The sequence below is a fragment of the Schistocerca nitens genome, chromosome 4, assembly GCF_023898315.1.
Source record: "Schistocerca nitens isolate TAMUIC-IGC-003100 chromosome 4, iqSchNite1.1, whole genome shotgun sequence".
NCBI classification, from domain to species: domain Eukaryota; kingdom Metazoa; phylum Arthropoda; class Insecta; order Orthoptera; family Acrididae; genus Schistocerca; species Schistocerca nitens.
The window spans coordinates 432,855,499-432,876,424 of NC_064617.1; the positions used below are offsets into that span (position 1 = coordinate 432,855,499).

The 20,926-nt window shown below is 42.9% G+C and overlaps 1 protein-coding gene across 1 annotated transcript in view; it reads left to right on the top strand.

Moving 5' to 3' along the window:
- Positions 1–18,938: 18,938 nt before the first annotated feature.
- Positions 18,939–20,926, top strand: part of LOC126252357 (cytochrome P450 4C1-like) — a 112,194-nt gene continuing 110,206 nt past the window's right edge. Inside the window, exon 1 of the mRNA XM_049953248.1 lies at positions 18,939–19,150. Within this exon, the coding sequence (XP_049809205.1) occupies positions 18,939–19,150 (212 nt within the window). The remainder of the gene's footprint in view (positions 19,151–20,926) is intronic.

Below are 20,926 nucleotides of genomic sequence, written 5' to 3' on the forward strand. Positions count from 1 at the left end.
CGCACACACACAGTCATTGATTCCAGTCAGGGTGACAACTACTGTGTGTTGAACAACATATGCACCAGTCAGTTCCTCAGTTGGCGTCGAGTGGATGAGTTTTTTCAATTACCTTGCATTGCAAGAATTGCAAGGAGGAGACAGAAAGTAAATGGACTTGTATGCTAAAGAGCTGCGACAAAGCAAAGCTTGACCGATTATCAGATAACTGTCCACATGGGTTTTGTGGACGAGTATACTTTTAGTAGCCGCGCGGGATTAGCCGAGCGGTCTGGGCGCTGCAGTCATGGGCTGCGTGGCTGATCCCGGCGGAGGTTCGAGTCCTCCCTCGGGCATGGGTGTGTGTGTTTGTTCTTAGTAAAATTTAGGTTAAGTAGTATGTAAGCTTAGGTACTGATGACCTTAGCAGTCAAGTCCCATAAGATTTCACACACATTTGAACATATTTTTATACTTTTAGTAACCAACCCACCCACGACCATTACGTAAGATTTCTCGAAGGCGTAGGGGAGTTGATTTCATTAAGCCGTCGACAGTGTAGGGTGATGGTTTACTTCCCAACATATGTTTTCTATATTTGTGCAAAGGTCGCTTGCTTTTGTAGATCCACATGGACATATTCTCTATCTGGTTGATGTTTGGTGATCGTGGAACAAACGGCAACAGCTTTACCCTCTCTTGGCCCTGAAACCAATCTCGCACTGCTTTGCTATGATGGATGGGGCTCTGCTCCTGTAAATTGTTATCTCGTTAGTTCATATATTTATATTTAAATAACGTATTTGTAATAAGCACATTGGATTATTATTTTCCACAGTGTTTAAGAATTCAGGCCCTGTCATAGATAAGTGATCTATATTCAACAGTCCGATTAAGAATGTGGTTTACCCCGTCTATCATATGATGAGAGTCGTAGTCGGATTTCCACATTAAGACTGCCTGGCTAAATCCGATTAGAACGATCTGGTATCGAAATCAAATTACAGAAATCGGATAATTTGAACGTCTGTATTGCAACAATGCTGCGCACATAAATTCCTATGATGGAGTAACGTAGCAACTGTCTACGAAAAATTGAGAAATATGTCTACTAGCAACGATGTAACGTAATTATAACCCACATTTATGTGATGGAAATACTGAGTCGAACAATACACGTCTATTTCAGTGGTAGGAAGATACACCATATCGGATTTGCTGATGACATAATGACAATAATAATAATAATAATAATAATAATAATAATAATAATAATAATCGCGTGTGGCGGATAGGGGAAACCCTCCCCCATATGGGTGGTACCGAGTAAATCAAATACAGGGGGGTGAACCAAATACTAACACAATCCTGAACGGCTACTCAATCCGTAGAACCCAAAATCCAGACACGTCTGAGTGAAAATCACCGTTGCTCTGGCCAGCGTCTGTTAGCTCAATGAGCTTGGCTGAAAATATTTGCTTTCAAAGGCTTCAACACCCTCTGGTCCTGTCTGGTAAAGTAAACATCGATACATTGATCCAAACACGAAAACTAAATAATCTCACAAAAGAAATCGACCGACAAAAAATTCTCATCCTTGCTCTTTAAGAACCACGACTAACTGACAATGAAATCTTGCATTAGGGAAACCATTGCATCTTCAAGAGCAAAATACAACTTAAGGTAGCGAAAGGCGTACCAGTCTTCGGCACTGCATTTCTCGAACACAGATCTATCATCAACTCTGTCAAAGAAATCACACCCATCAACAATCAAAAGGTTCAAATGGCTCTGAGCACTATGGGACCTAACAGCGGAGGTCATCAAAAATGCTTCAAATGGCTGTGAGCACTATGGGACTTAACATCTATGGTCATCAGTCCCCTAGAACTACTTAAACCTAACTAACCTAAGGACATCACACAACACCCAGCCATCACGAGGCAGAGAAAATCCCTGACCCCGCCGGGAATCGAACCCGGGAACCCGGGCGTGGGAAGCGAGAACGCTACCGCACGACCACGAGATGCGGGCAGGAGGTCATCAGTCCCCTAGAACTTAGAACTACTTAAACCTAACTAACCTAAAGACATCACACACATCCATGACCGAGGCTGGATTCGGACCTGTGACAGTAGCAGTCGCGCGGTTCCGGACTGAAGCGCCTAGAACCGTTCGGCCACCGCAGCCGGCCCATCAACAAGCGACTTACGACTATGCTCATCAGAGCCCCAGTAAAAAATAAACACTGACTAACAATTTGCCAACAATTCAACCACAAAAGGATGTCTTCCCACTTTAGGAAAAAACCACTTCCCAGGTAACATGCTAAGCTGCCAGGTGCAAGCTGCTTTCGTACCTCTTTCGAGACTCGCTGAAAGCCAGACTTTTCATTCTTTTGTAGCACAGCTACAAGCAGGCAGACAAAATCTCAATAAGGAAATCGTAAGACAACGCTAGAGCAAAATTCGTCTTGCTTCTTTCAGTAACCCTTAGTACCTTACGGTACTGCCAAATTCATAATGCCATTTTTGTTTTCTACCGACATACTTTTTGTTGTTGTTAATACATAATTTTATCTATGATATGTCACATTTTCATAATACTTACGAATGGTACAGGAAATGAAATAAATAAAGATCTTTTCGAAGTTAAAAGTCGGTAATATCCTACTAATTCGTGTTAACATAGGCTCAATCGTCTCACAGACACTTAATGCTTCATTAAGTTAGACTGCCGTCGTGATGTTTCTGTAGTAAGCTAAATTTAATTTGTAATAGTACAGTGAGTATTTTAATTGCATTTTCCATTAGTTTACTAAACGCAACAGTGATTATCAAAGAGAAATTAATCAGCAGCAGAATTCTCTTTCACGATATCTAAAACGATCTGACAATGCTAAAGTTGTTTACAAATTCTACGCCTGTAGAAACCTACTGGTTCTAACGATGTCATTAAACCAGAGTAGTTATAAGAGTTTTTTGCGTCTAGAAATGAATTGCCTTGATGGTTGATCGATCAAGAGCGGGAAAGGTAAAATTTTACAAATATATGACGAGAGGGACAAGTTCTTGAGAGAGGACTTCCCTATCAATACAAGTGCCTGAGAGACGACTTTCCTATCAATCTCCTGGATAGTTTTGTTTCTCAAATCAACATAGTGCGTTATCATGCAGCAGCACAGGTGATGTAGTTTTGTTCCTCGATTTTCTTACACTGATACCGAAAAGTGTCTCAGTTGTTGGCAACAAATTCCAGCTGTGTTGCACACACCCTGGGGCAGAATTCGTAGCCCAAAACACACTTTTGGATTTATCAGATGTAAAATATTATGTTCACACTACTCTTTCCTCGAGTTTACTTCTTTTGGTGGGGCTCCCCCTTTCATTTCTTCTTAGGAAGTTAACGATAAAGGCATCATGACACGTCACCAGTAACAGAACTGCATAGGAATGCTCGATGTGCGACCTGATGACGTTCAATAATAGTCACTCCGTTGATTTTTGTTGTTTCGAATTTGAGCATGCAGTACTCCTACACCAGACTTCTGAACTTTGCCTGTTGAATGCAAATGTCGCATGATGGTAAAATGGTAATCTATCACATATATCAGTAGTCGAGACTTCCTTAATGTGGAAAATCATTCACGCCAGAACGATCTTTGTTGATACACGAATATCTTTTTCTGGCGTATTTTTCCCAAAAGCACTCGCTCCAAACACAGTTCAAATCTCTCTAGCTGCCTCCTCTGCATTCACCCCTCTGTTATACCAAAAGTAAACGTTGTGTTGCAGATGTTACACCTCTTTCCACTTGCGACCCAATTTTACAATGCTTAACTGTAGTTCATGATTTTCAAGTATGCAAAATCCAGTGCTTAACTGCAAGATGATAACTAGAACTTCAAATTCGAAAATGACAGTTGATATATACACTGAGAGCGTGGCGCGCGTTCAAATGGGCGGCGCCGGATTTCAGGCGGCGGGTGGCGTCTGGCCGGTGGCCGGTAGCCGCTGCAGCGCGGGGAAACGCTCGAGCGTAAGCTGTTATGATCGCGACGCAGCCGCGAGCTGTCCTGCGGAGTTGTTTCTGGAATACTTGTTATTGCTGGTGGGTAGAATGTTATGCGAATTATCTTCGATGCTCAATCAGACTCATAACTTTAGACCGAAATGCGGTAAAAAAAAAAAAGAGCAGTTGGACGCAAACAGGCGACCATAAGTTTAGAATGCACAAAGTTCATATCAATTTGTTCGTTTTCGTTCGTTGTATCTGCTCGGGGCGGACGTCGAAAGACACCCGTTTCAGTTCGTTGTTGATCCATTAAACAAGCTTTTTTTTTTTTTTTTTTTTTTTTTATTGTTAGAGGGCAGCTAGCCCTCTGACCGAACACACTGAACTACCGTTCGGGCACCACTAGACCAAGGGCTCACACAATCCGAGAACATCTCGGAAGTAGACAACACTTCCTCCTAAGACTTCCGCGTCTAACAGTGTTGCCAGATTGTGTTTTATTGGCCACGTTAAGTGAACGACTCGGACTTAGTCTCTGTGGCGGCCGACCGGCGGTCAGTTTTTATGTCTAAAACTGTACGCCAATCTGTTTCTTTCACATACCTGTGTGGCGCTAAAGTGTGGTTATGGATAATAGGTATGCTCAGATTGCGAATCTTAAATCATAAATAACAAGAGGGAAATGAATTAGGCGTCCTTCGTCTTCCCTAAGATCTAATATATTTTAGTTATTCTAAATAAATGAACTGCGCAGAAAATCATTCACCAGAACTAAATAACTTGTTAGCAACATCAGATGATATTAACAGCTTGCCGGCGCGGGTTAGCCGTGCTTTCAACGGCGTCATTCCGCGGACCGCACGGCTGCTTGCGCCGTCAGTTCGAATCCTTCCCCGGGCATCGATGTGTGTTAGGTTACTTTGATTTAAGTAGTTCTAGGTCTAGGGGCTGATGACCTAAGCAGTTTGGTCGCATAGTTCTTGAACCCATTTTTTGACCTTTCGCGTAAATTTTCTTTACATAAACGGCCGTATCTTTAGATTGCGTTGACGTAGAAGGGTTCCATTTTTACCGGTTTAGGTGTCGAAATCCTAACAACTAAAACAGCTACGGCAGCTACTGAAGATGAGGGCCGCATAAATAACACCTACTCTTTATTCGAAATGTTCTACTTGCAGTCGATACATCACCGTATTAATCGTAGCTACGCTTTCGATCTAAATCACGTTTACAGGAATGCAAATAGAATCCATTTGCCTATACACGTGGTAATTCACATCCCAGTATTAATGCCACCGCGTTTTAGAAGTGCGAACATTCCCATTGCTAGCTAGCTTAAGAAACACTTCGGCTAATTAACGTTTTCTGGCTGTGGCGAGTCCAGTGGAGAATTAGAAACAGTGTAGAATACGTTTGACAGCTATGTAGCCGTTTATTTCCTGGGGTGGTCCAGAATTATCCTACTAAATTTACTCTCTAATAACAGTATTTTGTTATTTCGATAAACATCCCGAATGATAGTCACGTAAGCGGTGACATAAAGGAAGAAAATTCATGTTTTTGAGTCCAGAAAGCTCTATGCAACAGAAACTGCAGATCATTTTGCCATTTTCATTGCGAAATTGCCGGCTTATTCATGTCTGGGGTAATAATAGAGGGCTGTTTGCCGGGGTTGTCTGCTAGCGTAGTGAAAGGAAGGTCTGGTTTGTTTTCGGTTCTAATCTCGATGGAGGCAGGTAGAATATCAGCAAAGCAATTTTAAGAAATTCTCGCGCGCCCAATACGTTTTATCGCTACCTTTATTCTGTACTGGCGCCCTGTGGATGTCAATATGACACTCTTGTAGAATTTCATACATGTTACTGCCTACTTTTTCCGCTTCTGTCAATAACGAAATTGACTTAAGTTTGGCGTTGAATGATTTTTAACTGAATTTCGTTATGAATCTTCACGCATAGCTAAATTTGCACACTTTCATGGTAAGTCACCAACAGTAATCCAGTATGACTGGTCTGAACGTTAACACAGACCGTTTCGCGGCCGAATGCTGATAAAATTTTGCTAATTCGTAACAATCTGGGGTTCTTTGTCTTACTAAAACAGTTATGTTATGTCGATAAGTTGAAATTCATTTTTATTGATACAGTTCATACCAATCAGCGTTTCTTCTTTCAGTTCTGTCTTATATTTACGTGTTGTATTTAACACACTAATCAGCATTGATATAGTCTTACAAATTATTGAAAACAGTTTAAAAAAATTCAGATAGTTTGTCAATTTCACGCCTGTGCATAGTATGTTGGTAGCACTTCGTCGCCTTGCCTGTTATGCTGTGTAGCAGACTTTAAAGCCGTGCGGGTCAGCATAAAGAAAAGGCGAGGGGTCTCGCTCGTTTTGTCCACGACTGTACATGTGGATCACAGCATGGTATGGAAGTCAATGGTTCAAATGGTTCAAATGGCTCTGAGCACTATGGGACTTAACTACTGTGGTCATTAGTCCCCTAGAACTGAGAACTACTTAAACCGAACTAACCTAAGGACATCACACACAGCCATGCCCGAGGCAGGATTCGAACCTGCGACCGTAGCAGTCGCGCGGTTCCGGACTGCGCGCCTAGAACCGCTAGACCACCGCGGCCGGCTGGAAGTCAATGATGGACTGTGAGGCAGGCTGAGAAGAAGAGAATCGAAGGGTTTGAGATTTGGATCGTCAATGATAGAATTATGCGGAAAACATTGACAAGAAGAAGTGACAGGATGATATGACATGTGTTAAGGCATCAGGGAATACCCTCCATGGTAGTGGAGGGAGGTGTAGAGGGTAAAAACTAGCTTTAAATACATCCACAAATAGCAGGATGCACGGTTTAAGTGTTACTCTGAGATGAGGAGGTTGGCACAGGAGTGGAAGTCATTGTGGTCACATCACACCCGGCGACTGATGATCCCTTGCCTCCCCCCCCCTCCCCACCACCTCTTGAACACACACACACAAACACACAAACAAATCTTTTTTTTTGGGGGGGGGGGGGTACTCGACCTAGACTTAATTTTTATGGATAGCAATGAGCGACCTCTTGGAACGAGAGAATATTCGGCTAATGAACTGGCCTGCCCATTTCCCCGACTGAAATCCAATGGAGTACGTATGGGAAGAACTGGGGAGGCGTATTGCAGAGCGTCCACTTGCACCAACGGCCATTTAGGAGTAGTCAATCGCACTGGTGGAGGGATAGAACGACCTAACACCGAAACTCCTTATCAACCTTGTGGACAGCGTGATAGCACTTGAAGAGGACATGGTGAGCACATAATCTATTAAGAACCATGTCTTGCCTTTTGTACTGTCCAGGGGACCATCAAAAAGCGCGGTTACTTCATTGATTTTATAGCTTTTGAATGAAACTGTCGTTCTGTTCGTCTCATTGAATATTTTCTTTCATTCACCTTCTACATTATACTGTAGTTCTATCTGTTGTTTCTGTATGTGGTCCAAGTTTCGTCGAGCTACGTTGCTTGTCAGTGATAACTCAAGTGCAAGCTACTTTCGTCCTTAACTTAAGCACGCCATTGTAGTACGAGGAACTATTATAGTGCTAACACTGGGAAGGACCACACGTAAGACCAACAACCTAGTAAACAACGAGTCGCTTTGCCCTAAATAAAATTAATCATCGCTGTTATTTGTTCATTTGATATGCTGTTTCGTATCAATGATGTCGTTTTTTCACTTTATATTTGTCGATAAAGAAGGCGGCGGGGTCATAACGAATAATTTTGTAAGAAACGTGTATCAATCTGAGACTGAGTCGAATTTGTTCAGCTTCAGCTTTCACTCTCCAAGAAGGTTTGCAAAAGAAGTCATTGGAGAGCTTGATGCTATTATACTTATGTTTGAGTGAAAAAGGACTGGCCGGCCGAAGTGGCCGTGCGGTTAAAGGCGATGCAGTCTGGAACCGCAAGACCGCTACGGTCGCAGGTTCGAATCCTGCCTCGGGCATGGATGTTTGTGATGTCCTTAGGTTGGTTAGGTTTAACTAGTTCTAAGTTCTAGGGGACTAATGACCTCAGCAGTTGAGTCCCATAGTGCTCAGAGCCATTTGAACCATTTTTTTGAAAAAGGACTGCGTAATTGCTTTTATTACTGGTCCGATAACTGGCGTAGTGCTTTAAGCTGCAGCTGTATGATTAAACGGGGGTCAAGAAGTGGCAATGCCAACGTCGTGTTTGTCATCAGTGATATCCTTGGACTAGGTCAAACTTCGCGGAAACATATCAAACGGTTTGAACCGTACATCAAACGATGTGAACGACAGAAAATTTTATTTTAAGGTCAACGAACTGGATGTTAACACGTTCCCGACTCAAATCAATGTTCCGAGTTGCTTGAAATTAACATGAACATTAATTTCATCATTAACTGCGACTTTTATGTTACGTAAGTTTGTTGCGATCTTTCAGTTACCGAGGACAGGGAAATACAGGGAACATGTTAGTTATTTTCCACATGGTTACAGTAGAGAAAGAAACGGAGTAGCTTGTTCAATAAATAAGCAACTTAAATTTGTTAGGCGTTTACAGTCGCTCAAATTTTTACAGATAAACATTTGAAAACGATAGTTCAAAGCCATATGTTAGTTCCAGGGTGCAGTGCTTTCTCGCGTTATATTTGCAGTTTACTGTACGCATTATCATTAGACGTTCTTTTGTTCTGGAGGAGAAGTTATTCCTTCGTAGAACCACTCTCAGAAGCAACTGAAATAGCAACTACATCGGAGAGATAACGTTCATATCGCTCATATCTCGTGATACAGGACGTTATTATCAAACGCAAAATGCCGAATTGAATGATTGTCAACTCTGGCATACTTGAGTATGCATGACTAGCTGGACTAGGTGAGTGATCTGCCGTTTACTGCCTTCAGCAGTAAGATTAGAACCATCTTTTCTGCAGAGTACCTCGTTTCTTTTGCCTTTATTTACTGCATATTTTCGAGGAAAGATCAACTGCGGAAACGACGTCAAAAATTTTCGTATGGGATTCGGTCAGTCGGACACTTTGTTAACTTATCGGTTTGTTACTTTTTGGGTCATCTCTGACATTCATTGTTCGTTAACCTCGGGTGTGTTTTGAATACGAGAATGAAGTCTTTCGGCACGGCACTATCCTACAAAACATTCTCGCACCTCTTGCCACATCAGTTCAGGGTTAAACCTCAAGCTTTTGACGAATTCCACCATCGTCTTCTACAGGAGCAACTGACTGACAAAATCGTCGCTGTGGTGGCCTTATAAAGCTCAAAGACGGCATCGGATTGGACGGTAGCTTCCGCCGTAGCCATAAACATTGCGACGAATATCTCTGGCTCTTCTCTGTACCCATAGCTCGGTTCCACGCACCGCTAACATTATATCCGGTCACGGTTGAAGGTTTTCTCACACGTCCTTATTTCTACAGCCGCTTTAATTATAGAGTCCCAATATCTAGGAGCCTGGAACATAACTTTTATTCGTCAAACAGTATTTTATGTTCGTTTGTAAGGCTGTGCTCAACAACTGCAGATTTCTCCACTTGTCGATTTTGAAATGGCGTTGATGTTCTGCACAGCGGTCGGAAACGGTGCGGATGGACCTACCGATGTATTTGCTTCCGCACTAACGTGGGATGTTGTAAATCCCAGGAATCCTGATGCCGAGACTTTCTCTAACGGGGCGTAGCATCTGCTTTATCTTAGTAGGAGGATTCTGCTTATTTTGCTGAATGTAGCGCCGCAGAAGGGAAGAAGTGCAATAACTGACTCATTACGTAAACGTTCAAGTTTTCTTCTGTTGGAGAACGCTGGCATTATATCACGTGACCCACAGCCGTTCTTTCGGAACACATACTTCGGAAGATCGATTTCGTTATCCAAGTGCTCATTGTCAGAAATGGTTTTTGCTCTATCTACCAGTGTATTTAAGGTGAAAACTCTGCGCGCTAAGTTATAAATCAGGGTGCGTCGGCTTGCGGTACACTGAGTGGCCGAGACGTCCATCCGACTTTTGTTGCGCCAAAACTTCTAAAAACGGCAGCCTTCTCCCTTTCTCTGCCTGGTCGTTGAACTGGTTGTTTGGCTGCAAGTTATTCATATGTTCCTGGAAGTGCTCGAAGGCGTCTACGCCATGTGGCCAGACCATAAATGTGTCGTCAACATTAAGATATAATGAAGATGGTCGAATGGGAGCCGAATTTAATGCATGTCATTCAAAATATTCCAAGAAAAATGAAGGCCATTTCTGGAGACATCGGAGAACCCACAGCCATTCCGTCAATCATTTCGTAAAATTTACCGTCGTACAAGAAGTAGGTGGTTGTCATAACATGTATGAACAACTTTATCGTTTCAGGAGGAAAATTCTCTGCCATCAGTTTCAACGTGCCCTTATGTAAACAGTGAGACCACGTCCTCACTGACTAAAATATTGTTTGGGGCAACTTTAATCCGTTTAATTTTCTCAGTGAACATCTGAGAATTTTTGATGTGGTGTTCACAGCGGCCAGCTCTCGGACTCATCAACTTAGTTAAACAGTTGGCTAGCCTGTAGGCAGGAGTCACAATGGCGCTAACAATTGACCTCAATGGAATACCTTCTTTGTGGATCCGTGCAGCCTAAAGGTTGGGAGCTCGTGCTCTAAGGTTTTTGATGACGTCCTCTGGTAGACCAGAATTCTTCAGGAGCTCCAGGATTTACTCTGAAATGATGCGGCAAGAAGTCGGAGAATGTGTTTTGAATACCTTTATCGTTACGTTTGCCATTGCATGTAGCTTCTATTCTATTCTATTAGTAATGATAACCTGTGTTTATCCACAGAGGAAATATGATGTGTGTGTGTGAGTATCCAGATATTTGTACGTTTTGAAGAAGAATCGTCAGCACTGGCGGCCGAAGCCGTCCAACATAAGAAGTCACCTTCATTGTGGCAACGTGCTTGTTGAAGAGGACGAAGGAGCGGACAGGTATTCAGAGCACTCTCTTGCCCTTCGGGTGGGAAACTGTTCCTCAAAGGCGGAAGAACTATCAATGATCAACGGCATGAGGATGCAGAAGGCAAAGGAAGCCACTGAATTAAATATAAATGTCGTGTGACTAGGGCCTCCCGTCGGGTAGACCTTTCGCTGGGTGCAAGTCTTTCGATTTGACGCCACTTCGGCGACTTGCGCGTCGATGGGGATGAAATGACGATGATTAGGATAACACAACATCCAGTCCCTGAGTGTAGAAAATCTCCGACCCAGCCGGGAATCGTACCCGGGCCTTTAGGATCGACAGTCTGTCGGGCTGACCACTAAGCTACTGGGGGCAGACAACCACTGCATTAAAAACGCGTAATGTGCATCCACTGGTCATGTGTTCTGTAACTGAAAAAGTGTCATGATGATGTCTCCACCGGCAAAAGATTCCAGACTTGGCCGCCATTCAGATCTCTGGGAGGTGACTGCCAAGGGGAAGTGACCTTGAGGAAAATATAGAATAACCAACGAAAGGGTAACGTTCTGTGAGTCGATGAGTGGAATGTCAAAAGTTTGAACGTGGTAGGAAAGGTAGAAAATCTGAAAAAGGAAATGCTAAGGCTCAATCTAGATACAGTGAGGATGAGTCAGGTGAAATTTAAAGAAGACAACACGTGTATAGGGTAATATTAACACCAGCATAAAATGATGTAACTGGACTGGGATTGGTTATGAATGGCAAGGTAGAACGGAGAATTAGTTACTGTGAACGATGAAGTGATAGTGGTTGTTCTCATCAAAATCGACACTAAAACAACACCAACAACGATAGTTAAGGTCTGCATGCCAAAGTATTTGAGGAGCAGGTAATTCCCTACGTAAATGGAGATGAAAATCTAATAGTCTTGGAGGACTAGAATGCGGTTGTAGGGAAGGAGTAGAGGAAAGGGTTACGGGAGAATATGCGCTTGGTAGTGGGAACGGGAAACGAAAAAGGTTAACTGGGTTCTGCCATAAATTTCAGCTAGTACTTGGGAATACACTGTTCAAGAATCACAAGAGGAGGAATTATACTTGCAAAAGCAAGGGATATACGTAGAGATTCCAGTTAGATTACATCATGCTCAGGCAGAGATTCCAAAACCAGATACTGGATTGTAAGGCGTATCAAGGATCGGATACAGACTTAGAATACGATTTAGTAATAATGAAGGGTAGGCTTAAGATAAAGAGACTAGTCAGCAAGAATCAATGTGCAAAGAAATGGAATACAGAGGTACTAGGAATGAAGAGATACACTTGAAGTTCTTTGAGGAGGCAGTTCAGTTGAAGAGGAATGGACAACTTTAAAAAGCGCAATGACAGATGCTGGGAAGAAAAACATATGTACTGAGAAGGTAACAGCAAAGAAACCGTGGTCAACAGAAGAAATACTTCAGCTAAACAGTGAGAGAAGGAAGTGCAAAAATTTTCGGGGAAATACAGGAATACAGAAATGCAAGTCCCATAGGACTGAAGTAAACGGAAAGTGCTGTGGAGCTAAGGCGAAATAGCATGAAAAATTTGAAGAAATCGAAAAAGAAATGATTGTCAGAAGAATGTACCCAGCAAATAGTAAAGTCAAAACTGCCTTCGGTGAAATTAAAAGCAAGGGCGGATTCATTGAGAGTGCAACGGGATTTCCACTGAGAGGAGAGAGCGAATAGGTCGAAAGAGAACATTTAAGACCTTTATGAGGGGAGGACTCACCTTACGCCACGAAAGAAGAAGAAACAGGGATCGATGGGGAAGATATATTAGTTCCAGTATTAGAATTAGAATTTAAAAGAGCTTTGGAAGATTAACATAAAATAGGACAGAACGGATAGATAACATCCCGTACGAATTTCTAAAATCAGTTGGGGAAGTGGCAACAAAATGAATATTCATTGGCGCGTAGAATGTATGTGTAATATTAAGTACCAATACCACAACATGGGCATCAAAGCTGGCAGCGGAATTACAAGTTTCCACCAGATGTCCATAGCCATCGTGCAGAGTCTAGCAGACTCAATGTAGCGCGCCCACCGAGTCATGTCTCTAGCAATTCTGTACCACGAGCGCCCTCTACTGCCGCGATATTGGACGGCGAGCGACAGCAACACAGCCACTGTTACTCGGATCCACTTCGCTATGTGATGCTATACAGACGCCACCTTGTCGTGGCTTCGACACCACCGTTCTTGCTTTAGCTCAGAAAGCCGCCTCAATTAATTGTAATGATTCGTCGTACACTTGGAGAAATACAAGTTAAGCAAATCTTCTGTATATTGTGTCAACTTGTTTTCTGTCACGTACACACCTATACAGCTTTCCTATGGCGACAGTGGCTACACCAGTCTGTAGCCCACCTCCCATTACCACTGTGTATGAAGTCTCACACAACAGTATGATATAGGTGATACACCATCAGACTTTCGGAAAAAACGTCATTCACACAACTGTGAAGATTGGAAGAGCCGAAAAACGGAGAATTATCACAAAATCAGTTTAACAGCTCATGCATGCATGTTGTTGAGAAGAATAATATACAGAAGAATAGAAATAAAACTGAAGATCAGTTAGTTGATGATCAGTTTGGTTCCATAAAAAGTAATAGCACGAGAGTGGCTGTTCTGACATTGCGTTTGTTAACGGAAGCAGGACTGTAGAAAAATCAAGGCACGTTCGTAGGATTTGTTGGCTTGGAAAAAGCGTTCGTCAATGTAAAATGATGCAAGATGTTGGAAATTCTGAGAAAAATACGGTACGCTATAAGAAAAGGCGTGTAATACGCAATATGTACAAGAACCAAGAGGAAGCAGTAAGATTGGAAGACCAAGAATAAAGTGCTTGGATTAAAAAGAATATAATGTATGGATGTAGTGTTTCGCGTCTTCTATTCAATCTGTACATCGCAGTAGCAATGACGGAAATAATAGGAAAGTTAAAGAGCGGGATTGAAAGTCAGGGTGAATCAACGATAAGATTCGTTGATGACATTGCTATCCGCAGTGAAAGTGAAGAAGAGCTGCAAGAATGGAATGAACAGTCTACTGAATACAAGATATGGATTGAGAGTACATCGAGGAAAGAAAAAAGTAATGAGAAGGAGCAGAAATGAGAACAGCGAGAAACTTGACATCAGAATTGGGGATAACGAAGTAGTCGAAGTTAAGGAATTCTGCTACCTAGGAAGCCAAACAACACATGATGGGCAGACCAAGGAGGACATAAAATGCTGACTAGCACTGGCAAAGAGAGCATTCCTGGTCCAGACTCGTCTATAGAGATTAGATATAGGCTTTAATTTGGGGAAGAAATTCCCGAGGATGTACGATTGTAACATAGCATTGTATAGTACTGAAATATTGACTTTGGGAAAACCGGAACAGAATAGAATTGAGGCATTTGGGATGTGGTTCTAACGTGGACTGACAAAGTAAGGAATGAGTAGGTCCTCCGTAGAAACGGCGAGGGAAGGAATGGATGGAAAACGTTGGCAGAAAGAACGGACAGGATGATAGGACAAGTGTTAAGACGCAGGGAATAACCTCCCTGTTACTATTAGGAACAGTACAGGGTAAAAAGCGAAGAAGAAGATAGAGATTGGAATACACCCAGCAAATAATTGAGGACATAGGTTGCATGTGATACTTCGAGATGAAAATGTTGGCACAGGAGGGGAACTAGTGGCAGGCTGCAGCAGATCAGTTAGGAGACAAGTGACCGAAACAACTCTTTGTTGTGTTCTTTACCCTGTTCCCTGCCAGGCACTTCTTTGTGTGACGAATTTTTTTGTGACTTCTTCCTACGTGAGGTAATGATACGTTTCTGTTTTGTTTGAATGACCCGCGGACTGGATACTGCCTTCTGGGTCTGATAAGACCATCTTCGGAAAGTGACTGAACCGAATGATATTACAACCATCGTAGTATGAAAATCTGTGGTACCCTTGAGAGATGCATAATCTGGCAAGAAGTTTTGGTGTTGTACTTGGAAAATGCACAGGAAACGATAATATTGCAACTCCTTTGCTATTAAATCATGACTGACTCCTCGAGTCTGACATATCGTATACTCTAAGAAACAGAGGTCTGTCTCATGACATGGACTTACTTCCAATAAAAGGTGTATATACATAGTCTGGTCCGAAAGTCCCGTCACCCCCATCTTGTTTGATCATGATATGTATTTATTTATTTATTTTACTGATTTCTTTCTTTATTTCGATCTGTCACAACAGATGTGTGACAAACGTCGATACTTTACGTTCCAGTTTGTTTAATGATCTAGAACAACAGTATGGGCACCATCGCTGTCGCGGCACAAAATGATGCGGCTCTAGGTCTTGCGTTAAATTTTCTGAAGCACAGGAAGTCTGATGTACTTGAATGCCTCCCTAACAGCTTGCTTCAGTTCGTCAATTATCTGGTAGCGTTGCTCCTTGACATGCTGCTTAATTATTCCCCCCCTGGAACTGTCATGTGATGTCAGATATGGACCCCTTGGAGGCCACCCGATCAGCTGATTCTCTCCCTATCCACCTCTGAGGTGATATTTGATCCAAGAATTCTCGAACACGAAGAGCGTAGTGGGTAGGAGCTCCCTCTGGTTGAATCCAACTGTCAGCAGGAATTTTCAGTCTCTGGCGCTCTGGAATAAACTATTCACGCAACATTTGCAAGTAATAATGTTGATTGAAACTTCCTGGCAGATTAAAACTGTGTGCCGGACCGAGACTCGAACTCGGGACCTTTGCCTTTCGCGGGCAAGTGCTCTAGTTCTGCAAGGTTCGCAGGAGAGCTTCTGTAAAGTTTGGAAGGTAGGAGGCGAGGTACTGGCGGAAGTAAAGCTGTGAGGACGGGGCGTGAGTCGTGCTTGGGTAGCTCAGTTTGTTAGAGCACTTGCCCGCGAAAGGCAAAGGTCCCGAGTTCGAGTCTTGGTCCGGCACACAGTTTTAATCTGCCAGGAAGTTTCATATCAGCGCACACTCCACTGCAGAGTGAAAATCTCATTTTGGAATAATGTTGATTCACTGCACCGTCGAAAAACATGAGGTGTCTACTGACACTGCAGCTCAGATCAGAAAATGTGGAGCATTATTCTTTAACTTTTCATAATAAATAACATCATGGCATACCAAAAATCAAGGGCAAAAACATACGTAATCTCCTTCATTTATTTAAAAAAAGCATACGATTCGGTTGATAGAGAAGCTGTATTATCTGGAAGAAATGGGTCGGCATAAGAATGCAACTAATCTCCAAAAGCGACCCTTACAAATACATTTTGGAAAGTTAAATTTATGGGGGAATTATCGGAACCCTTTGAAATAAAATCGGAAGTGCGACAAAGGGATGGGCTCTCACCGTTCCTGTTCAATTGTGCACTTGAGAAAGTAGTCAGAGAATCGAACACAAATATTAAGAGTGGTTTAAGACTGGGTTGCAAAAAGAAGAACATTAAAGTAAATTGCATTGCTTTTGCAGATGATATGGCCCTGTTTGCTGAAACAATGGAAGAAGCACGAGAGGAAACTCTTGAACTAAAGAAAGAAGCAGCTATAATAGGTCTTCACATCTCCTTTGAAAAAACTAATATGTTGACAAACATCAAGCACTCATGTAAATACCTCAAAGTTCAAGAACAAAACACTGAAATAGTGAAAGGATTCAAATATCTCGGACAATGGTTTAGTTGGAATGCTGGGAAAAGCAAATCAATGGAATCCAGAAAAAATAACCTTGAATTGGCCTTCCAACTAAAATAAAAATACATAAAACAAAAAATCCCTTTCATATGGGTCCAAAGTTACACATTACAAGACCGTGATTAAGCCAGGAGCACTGTATGCAGCAAGAACACTAAACATGAATTTCAAAGGCGAAATGGAGAAACTTGATCTAAAGGAAAGAAAAATTTTAAGAAAAATCATAGGACCAAAATTTCAAGACAATAAGATTATATACATCAAAAATGAACTCTCTACAAGAAAATTGGAAAACTTTCAGATACTATGCGAAAAAGGAGGATAAATTTTTATTGGTCATCTTCTCAGAATGAATTCCAACAGATTAACCAAAAAAAACCTTTGACTTTTTCCGTAACCGCAAAACGAAACCCAACTTGTTTAAAGAAACTGAGAAAGATCTAGTTGAATTAGAGATTCAGAAAATTCACTTGTCGATCGAACAGCTAAATTGATTACTAAAGATGAAAACATAAAGCTCCAAGACAAATCTACACAAAAGTCCAAACCCTTCGTCTCGGAAGAAGAGAGGAAAAGAAGATCAGAAAGAATGAAGAAATACTGGGTCCTAAGAAAAGAACAACGCACAAAAAAATGATTGATCCAGCGTACCCCAAAGAGGGTGAAACAAAAGAAGAAGAAGAACATGGGTTGTTCGTGCTTCAGAAAAAATACCCTTATTCCGACAAGTCGATAAATTGCACATTCGTCTGAACATAAAACTTTGCCTCGCTGTGGGAGCGTCATAAACACATTGAGTAATCTTGAGGAAGCTTCGTGTCTTCGCCGCATGTGCTCATCACGCAACTATTTTACGAATGTTGGCCAAAAGAGATTTTAATTACACATCTTCTTCCATGTATATCAGCGTAGCCGTTTTTGGAATTACAGATTCAGCAGATCTTTTCCGCAATAATTCTATAGGAGATCTCGTCACAGATACCGTCACTTCTGCACATGTTTGTTGTCTTGTTCATTGCCGATTCGTTCTCTTTCCATACAAAAGGAATAAATTTCTGAAGAGTTTTTGTTTCCATCATTCGCTTTTGTGGAGCTTCTTTATGGAATCGTGCGGCAAAATCCCGTTGCACATCTCTTATGGTTTTCTCGGAATGTGCACGAACATGAACCGATGCACTTGCCAGAACTCGTTCTTCCCCCCCCCCCCCCCCCCCCCCCCTGTAGGTGTTTTTGTTTGCCAGCTCAAAAGAAATGAGAGATATATGGGGTTCAAATATACGACATGACCAAGAAAGGGGGGGGGGGCAGGAGTTTCGGACTTACTGTACAGTACTCCTTGATGCGGCAGGATCTTCAGGCGGATGGTTACTACCACGCACGCCGGACAACAATGTAATTCTTTAAATGGGCGCTGTAATAGTGGTTGTGCAGCACCCCCAACACAGTGTTTTGCCGCCGGTGGTTGACTGGGCTGCTAATTGGTTTAGCACAACGCAACATTACCGCACTCTATTACATGATGGCAGCTTACTTCCTGTCGTAAGATACCTTACAATAGGAGTATAAATACTTCCATTTCAGCCTGCAGCAGAGTTTGTTCGACAGACGCAGTCTGTGCGAAGTCCGTCAGAAGCTAAGCGACACCAGGCTCATTCGGCAGCATCTGGATCTGCATCTACATCTACATGATTACTCAGCAGTTTACATGCTACTTCTCTACCGTTCCAATCTCGAACAGAACGCAGGAAAAACGAACAGTTACATGTTTACCAGCGAGATATAGATGTTTTGAGATATTTGTAACATCTGTTTGAAATCTGATTCCGTATTGCAGTGGGGTGATACAAGTTGAGTTTTTAGTATGGATATTAACAAATTCTGTATCCGACTGTTCTGAGACAGACGATAAATTATGCTGAAGACACCTTTCATGTATTGTCTGCAAATCGATTGCAGAAAAATTAAAGAAAAACTGCATTTAAGACGGTAATAAAAGTCATGCATTGCCATCCCTCAAAGGTACGTCATTCGGAGGGCCGTATTGAGTCGAAAGGCAACCTCTCCACTGTAAGCTAGCGGCTGGAGCCAGTCGCTGGATGTCCTTCTCTCGTGCCCTTCTGTCCCGACTCCAGAGCGTGTGCCCGCCGTTGCGCAACTCCAGAGTACGCACTGTTATAGGCGCTCGGGCTCCCTGCCGCCCTCCAGTCTCCCTGGACAGAGATGGGCGTGTTGGTCGCGTGCTGTGCCGCGGTGGGCTACGCGCTGGCCGGCCTGCTGGCCTTCTGCGCCTGGCTCTGGCTGAACCGCCCGCGCACCGACATCCCGGGCCCGCATCCGCTGCCGCTGCTCGGCAACGTCCTGTACTTCCGGAAGTTGCCTGTGCTGCTGGAGCATTTCCGAGAACTGCACCGCCGCTATGGAGACGTATTCAGGTGTGTCAACCCTCACGAGTTCTGACTCTAAGAACATGACGTCGGTAGAAGTGATGTTTTTGAGCTGTTTCTTTTCGCTGTTTTTCTGCTCGAAAATGGTGTAGGATATAAGGATACGTTAAAGAATCGATCACGCGGATAATGTGGTCAGATGCCTTGCAGAGGTGATTAGTTAACGTCGTATGTGTAGTCCAGGGTCGGCCACGGCGTACCAAAATTCACGCGTGCGCGGGGTGCGGGCCGCGGGCGCACCAAGGTCTGGCCTGTCTCGGATTTGCTCGGTCCTCCTCGGAAGTACCCGGAATGGAGCGACATTTCACTCAGTATTGTGCTCTTCAGTTCGAAAGAATCGTGGTGTCTGCGTTGTTCACCCTTGGCTATTCGTGTTATAGAGTACGTTCACAGATCCAATGGCTGTTTGGACAAAAAGAGACAGGCTAGCGATCTGTCATCACAAGCCTTTAAAAATGAGTGGGATTGACAGAAGAGAGGGGTGAGAATTCTAAGTTTAAGCGACGGGTACTGCGAATTTGCTATGAAACATTACGATGTAACTGTTGTTAAAGCTTTCGGGATGTGAGGTCGTGGTCCAAGAAACTGTTCCCGACGTTTCGTCCAGGACTGCGTTGGACATCCTCATAGGCGCTCCTCCGACTGACCGGTCGGACGTCCCAGAGCGACATAAATACTAGAAAAAACACAAAAAACAGCTGTAGCGTTGCATGCTCATCAGTCATGAAACCACGAAGTGAAGTTTTCTGAAACAGAAATTTTGTCTACAACGTCAAACTATATAGAGAAGCCATTGACTTTTAAAAGCATCAGGACAATTTTAATAGGAAAGAGGAGACAATGAAATTTAGCGACATATGGACAGTAGCGCTGCAGAGTAGATACACAATTTTATCTTTGACAAGACAAGATAGTTAAGGCAATGGAGGGTGAAGCTTTGACAATGCCAGCCGCTCGTGCTGGCGAAACGTCAGTAAAATCATCAGACGAACGTCGGCCGAACAACCCGAGACAGAAGCAAATAGGCAGTTTGTCAACAACTGGCCACGAAAGCATTAGCAATTTTGTAAGTTTTATCTCTGAAAAAAATTATCCCTGCACATCACGTGTTACTTTGACCACGCCCCTTTTCCTACAGTATTTATGTTGTTCTCGGACGATCGACCGGTCAGTCGGCAAGACTGAGGGCAGAAGCGCCTCTGAGGATGTCCAGGGCAGTCCTGGTCAAAACGTTAGGAACAGAAGAGTTTCTTGGACCACGACCTCACATCCCGAAAGGTTTACCAGTAGCTATGTCATCCGGTCGTGAAAGCCTTCATTCACTGTACATTACGATAGCATGGAGAAAAATTTAACGAAATAGCTGCCAACGAACGAGCAAAAAATTACAATTATTGACAGACGACATTCATTGTTCTACCCCTCAAGAAGCAGTCTGTGCTAAATTTGCAGGCATTGATAACGTGTAGGAACTGGTGGTAAGAATAGCAAAATTCCTGACGCCGCACGGATTATTCTGCTGGCAGTTGCAACAGCTTTCGGTGGAACTGAACGATGAGTGTGGAGACTTCATACAGTACTGAAAAGTACATTGGTTAAGTCAAAGGGCATGCCTGGAACGATTTTTCGATTTAAAAGACGATACTGTTGAATTTATGAAGGAAAAAGGAGTGCGTGAACGAACATTAACACATTGCAGACGTCACGTTTTAAGTGGACTTGACTGTACACTACTCACAGTTACACATCGCAAGCAGATAAACA